This window comes from Ranitomeya variabilis, chromosome 4, assembly GCF_051348905.1.
Source record: "Ranitomeya variabilis isolate aRanVar5 chromosome 4, aRanVar5.hap1, whole genome shotgun sequence".
Classification (NCBI taxonomy): domain Eukaryota; kingdom Metazoa; phylum Chordata; class Amphibia; order Anura; family Dendrobatidae; genus Ranitomeya; species Ranitomeya variabilis.
The window spans coordinates 12,093,316-12,098,301 of NC_135235.1; the positions used below are offsets into that span (position 1 = coordinate 12,093,316).

General features: G+C 57.7%; 1 protein-coding gene across 1 annotated transcript; it reads right to left on the reverse strand.

The window, feature by feature from the left end:
- Positions 1 to 918: 918 nt before the first annotated feature.
- Positions 919 to 2,644, reverse strand: ADRB1 (adrenoceptor beta 1). Its single transcript, XM_077257012.1, has one exon. It carries the CDS (start codon positions 2,073 to 2,075, stop codon positions 927 to 929), a length of 1,149 nt encoding a protein of 382 aa, XP_077113127.1. The 5' UTR covers positions 2,076 to 2,644; the 3' UTR covers positions 919 to 926.
- Between the last annotated feature and the right edge of the window lie 2,342 nt (positions 2,645 to 4,986).

Below are 4,986 nucleotides of genomic sequence, written 5' to 3' on the forward strand. Positions count from 1 at the left end.
CGGGGGCAGTGCCAGTCTGGGAGGGGAGAGTACTGTGCCATTTTTGGAGAGGGCTGGGACAGTGCCAGGCTGCGAGGGGGACAATACTGTGCCATCCTGGTAGAGGGCGGGGGCAGTGCCGGCCTGGGAGGGGGAGAGCACTGTGCCATTTTTGGAGAGGGCGGGGGCCGTGCCAGTCTGGGAGGGGAGAGTACTGTGCCATTTTTGGAGAGGGCTGGGACAGTGCCATCCTGGGAGAGGGCGGGAGCAGTGCCAGCCTGGGAGGGATAGAGTACTGTGCCATTTTTGGAGAGGGCTGGGACAGTGCTAGGCTGGGAGACAATACTGTGCCATCCTGGGAGAGGGCGGGGGCAGTGTCGGCCTGGGAGGGGGAGAGCACTGTGCCATTTTTGGAGAGGCCGGGGGCAGTGCCAGCCTGGGAGGGGAGAGTACTGTGCCATTTTTGGAGAGGGCTGGGACAGTGCCATCCTGGGAGAGGGCGGGAGCAGTGCCAGCCTGGGAGGGATAGAGTACTGTGCCATTTTTGGAGAGGGCGGGGTAAGGTCCAGCCTGGGAGGGGGAGAGTGCTGTGCTATCCTGGGAGAGGACGGGGGCAGTGCCAGCCTGGGAGGGGGAGAGTGCTGTGTCCCCCCAGGAGAAGGAAGGGGTGAGAAGTGCCATTCTGGGAGGGGGTATGGGCAGGGCCAGCCTGCGAGGAGGGGGCAGTGTGTACCCTCTGACCAATAATCAGCCCCAGCAAGGAGTGCACATACCTCCTCCTAGAGTGGTCCTAGAAGTCCTGATGAGATCCCTGTGTGACCCATCCCTCCATGAGGCAACTGTGGCCAGTAAAGTGCTTCCAAGACCCACATAATCTAAGAGGTGAAGTGCGGGTGTCTCAGAGGGCAGTGCCCACCAGTCCCATGTCCATCTCACCAGGTGGGCTGCTAGGCTGAATCCAGGGACTGCTGGGTCCCATTACACTCAGACCATGTGGTCAGTACGTTGGTATCTAGAGAGTTGTGGTACCCTGTAGAATGTCTGGAGAGCTCTCCGGCTACATGGAGCCTTCTGTCCGCCTGCCGGGCACAGCACAGGAGCCTCTTGAAGGCTTTCCTAAAGTCGGGGCTCCTGCAGTAGATGATGGGGTTGAAGGCAGAATTCACATAACCCAACCAGTTCAAGAACAGGAAGAGCTTGTCAGGGATGAGGTTCCTCCAGAAGACATTCACAATGTTGGCCAAGAAGAAGGGCAGCCAGCACAGGGTGAACGTGCCCATGATGATGCCCAAGGTCTTTAAAGCTTTTTGCTCCTTGGCCACCAACATTTTAGAAAGTCTTCTCCTGCTGGAGCGGGCATTGCTCAGAGACTGGTTGTGGTGGAACCTGCCCTCACATCGATCAATCTTCTTCATCTGATTCTTGGCTTCCTTGAAGACTCTGAGATAGACAAAGATCATGATGAGCAGGGGAATGTAGAAGGAGATGATGGAGGAGGCGATGGCATAGGCTCTGTTGGTGACAAAGTCGCAGCAGCCAGGGTCCTCATAGCAGCTTAGAGCCTCAGGGTCCTCAGAGTCCCTCCACCAGTGCATCATGATGGGCAGGAAGGACACCAGTCCAGAAATGGCCCACACTGTGCACACGATGCCTCTGGCCCTGGCCTTGGTGAGCAGGCTCTGGTAGCGGAAGGGCGAGGTGATGGCGATGTACCTGTCTATGGCGATGACACACAGCGTCTCTATACTGGCAGTGACACACAGAACATCCACCGACGTCCAGAACTCACAGAAGATAGAGCCATACTGCCAAGTGCCACTCACCACCAAAGTGGCCCCCAGGGGCACCACAAAGAGCCCCATGATTAGGTCCGCACAGGCCAGCGAGGTGATGAACACATTGGTCAAGGTTTGTAGCCTCTGATTCTTGGCAATGGCCACAATAACCATAATGTTACCCATGAGGATGAGGAAGATGATGGAGGTCATCAGGACAGCCATGCCTATGGTCCACTGGTGGGACATCTTAGAGGGGGAGCTGGGTTCTGTGGGGCTGCTCCAGTTCCTGGAGTTGGGGGACACCCAGATTTCCCCCATTAAACTTGTGGGGACTGGGTGTTCAGTGGAGGAAATGTTGAGATAACATGGGAGGGACGAGCAGGGTCAAGGCTAGGAGTTCATAGAAGTGTGAGGGGTCAGAGTTGGAGTTCCAGCAGCCAGGTGACTGGTTCGTGAAGGGGCAGACGGTCGGTGCCAGCTGCTCATCTAGTGGTGAGGGCAATGTCCTGACAACCTCCAGATGCTGCACTGAAAACTGAGGTGGTGGCAGCTTCGGGGTGCAGGAGTCAACAGGTACAGCGCTGGTACTTGTGAGTGCTCTGGAGATCTGGTTCTGGATGAGGCGTGTTCAGCAATACGGATTCTGGATGACGCGTGCTTGGCAGCTCTGGTTCTGGATGAGCTGAGCTCTGCACCTCTGGTTCTGGTTGAGGCGAGCTCGGCACCTCTGGTTCTGGATGAGGCGAGCTCGGCACCTCTGGTTCTGGATGAGGCGAGCTCGGCACCTCTGGTTCTGGATGAGGCGAGCTCGGCACCTCTGGTTCTGGATGAGGCGAGCTCGGCACCTCTGGTTCTGGATGAGGCGAGCTCGGCACCTCTGGTTCTGGATGAGGCGAGCTCGGCACCTGGTTCTGGATGAGGCGAGCTCGGCACCTCTGGTTTTGGATGGCGTGTGCTTGGCAGCTCTGGTTTTGGATGAGCTGAGCTCTGCACCTCTGGTTCTGGATGAGGCGAGCTCGGCACCTTTGGTTCTGGATGAGGCGAGCTCGGCACTTATGGTTCTGGATGAGGCGAACTCGGCACCTCTGGTTCTGGATGAGGCGAGCTCGGCACCTCTGGTTCTGGGTCAGGAGAGCTCGGCACCTCTGGCTCTGGATGAGGAGAGCTCGGCACCTCTGGCTCTGGATGAGGAGAGCTCGGCACCTCTGGCTCTGGATGAGGAGAGCTCGGCACCTCTGGCTCTGGATGAGGAGAGCTCGGCACCTCTGGCTCTGGATGAGGAGAGCTCGGCACCTCTGGCTCTGGATGAGGAGAGCTCGGCACCTCTGGCTCTGGATGAGGAGAGCTCGGCACCTCTGGCTCTGGATGAGGAGAGCTCGGCACCTCTGGCTCTGGATGAGGAGAGCTCGGCACCTCTGGCTCTGGATGAGGAGAGCTCGGCACCTCTGGCTCTGGATGAGGAGAGCTCGGCACCTCTGGCTCTGGATGAGGAGAGCTCGGCACCTCTGGCTCTGGATGAGGAGAGCTCGGCACCTCTGGCTCTGGATGAGGAGAGCTCGGCACCTCTGGCTCTGGATGAGGCGAGCTCGGCACCTCTGGCTCTGGATGAGGAGAGCTCGGCACCTCTGGTTCTGGATGAGGAGAGCTCGGCACCTCTGGCTCTGGATGAGGAGAGCTCGGCACCTCTGGCTCTGGATGAGGAGAGCTCGGCACCTCTGGCTCTGGATGAGGAGAGCTCGGCACCTCTGGCTCTGGATGAGGCGAGCTCGGCACCTCTGGTTCTGGATGAGGCGAACTCGGTACCTCTGGTTCTGGATGAGGCAAGCTCGGCACCTGGTTCTGGATGAGGCGAGTTCGGCACCTCTGGTTTTGGATGAGGTGAGCTCGGCACCTTTGGTTCTGGATGAGGCGAGCTCGGCACCTCTGGTTCTGGGTCAGGCGAGCTCGGCACCTCTGGTTCTGGGTCAGGCGAGCTCGGCACCTCTGGTTCAGGATGAGGAGAGCTCGGCACCTCTGGCTCTGGATGAAGAGAGCTCGGCACCTCTGGCTCTGGATGAGGCGAGCTCGGCACCTCTGGCTCTGGATGAAGAGAGCTCGGCACCTCTGGCTCTGGATGAAGAGAGCTCGGCACCTCTGGTTCTGGATGAGGAGAGCTCGGCACCTCTGGCTCTGGATGAAGAGAGCTCGGCACCTCTGGCTCTGGATGAAGAGAGCTCGGCACCTCTGGTTCTGGATGAGGAGAGCTCGGCACCTCTGGCTCTGGATGAAGAGAGCTCGGCACCTCTGGTTCTGGATAACACGTGCTTGGCAGCGATGATTTTGGGTGAGGTGAGCTGGCCAGTATGGGTTCTGGGTGAGGCGAGCTTGGTAGCGCTGGTTCTGGATGCCGTGTGCTTGTCAGCGCTGGCTGTGGGTTTTGTATCTCCACTTCTGGATCCTAACAATTCTGCAGTCCTGGTACCAGATGCTCGGTCTTCAGCTGCCCTGTTTATGGATCCTCCGGGTTCTTTATTCCTGGTTCTGGACACTTTAGATGCTGCGGCTCTGGTTCTGAATGTCTCTGGTTCTTTACTCCGGGTTCTTTGGATGCTGCAGTCCTGTTTATGGATCCTCCGGGCTCTTTGCTCCTGGTTCCGGACACTTTGGATGCTACAGTCCTGTTTATGGATCCTCCGGGCTCTTTGCTCCTGGTTCCGGACACTTTGGATGCTGCAGTCCTGTTTATGGATCCTTCGGGCTCTTTGCACCTGGTTCTGGGTTTCCTGGGTGCCGGCGGTGCTGTCCCGGCGGCTCCCGGAGCCCTGCACCTGCTGTCACCGGGGATCTCCCGGTCTCTGCTCTTCCACCTCCTCCGGGAGCAGAACATGATTGTGAGTCGCGCTGATCGTCCGGCTCCGTACTCATCTCCCCTCCCTCCCCTGTCACTCAGCCTCCTCCAGCCAATCAGCACAAGGAAGGGCGGGATCTACAATGCGACACGCCCACCTGTATAATTACTGAGTGCTGTGTAATCAGCAAACGGGAGAAACAGAAAAATCCTCTGATGACGTCATCACACTATTCTGTTGTTTATTATACAGGTGTCCAAGAAAAGACCAAAAGTAACAGAATCACAGATATTATACAAAGACAGGGCTGATAACAGCGAGTTATTATCTATAACCTGCAACCCTCACCTGTAATATACTGATTATATGCAGATATATCATACAGCAGTGACGTCACCGCT

What these genes read in the sequence shown, in the direction of transcription:
- ADRB1 (XM_077257012.1), bottom strand. Translation starts at nt 2,075, where the DNA reads ATGGGGGAAATCTGGGTGTCCCCCAACTCCAGGAACTGGAGCAGCCCC.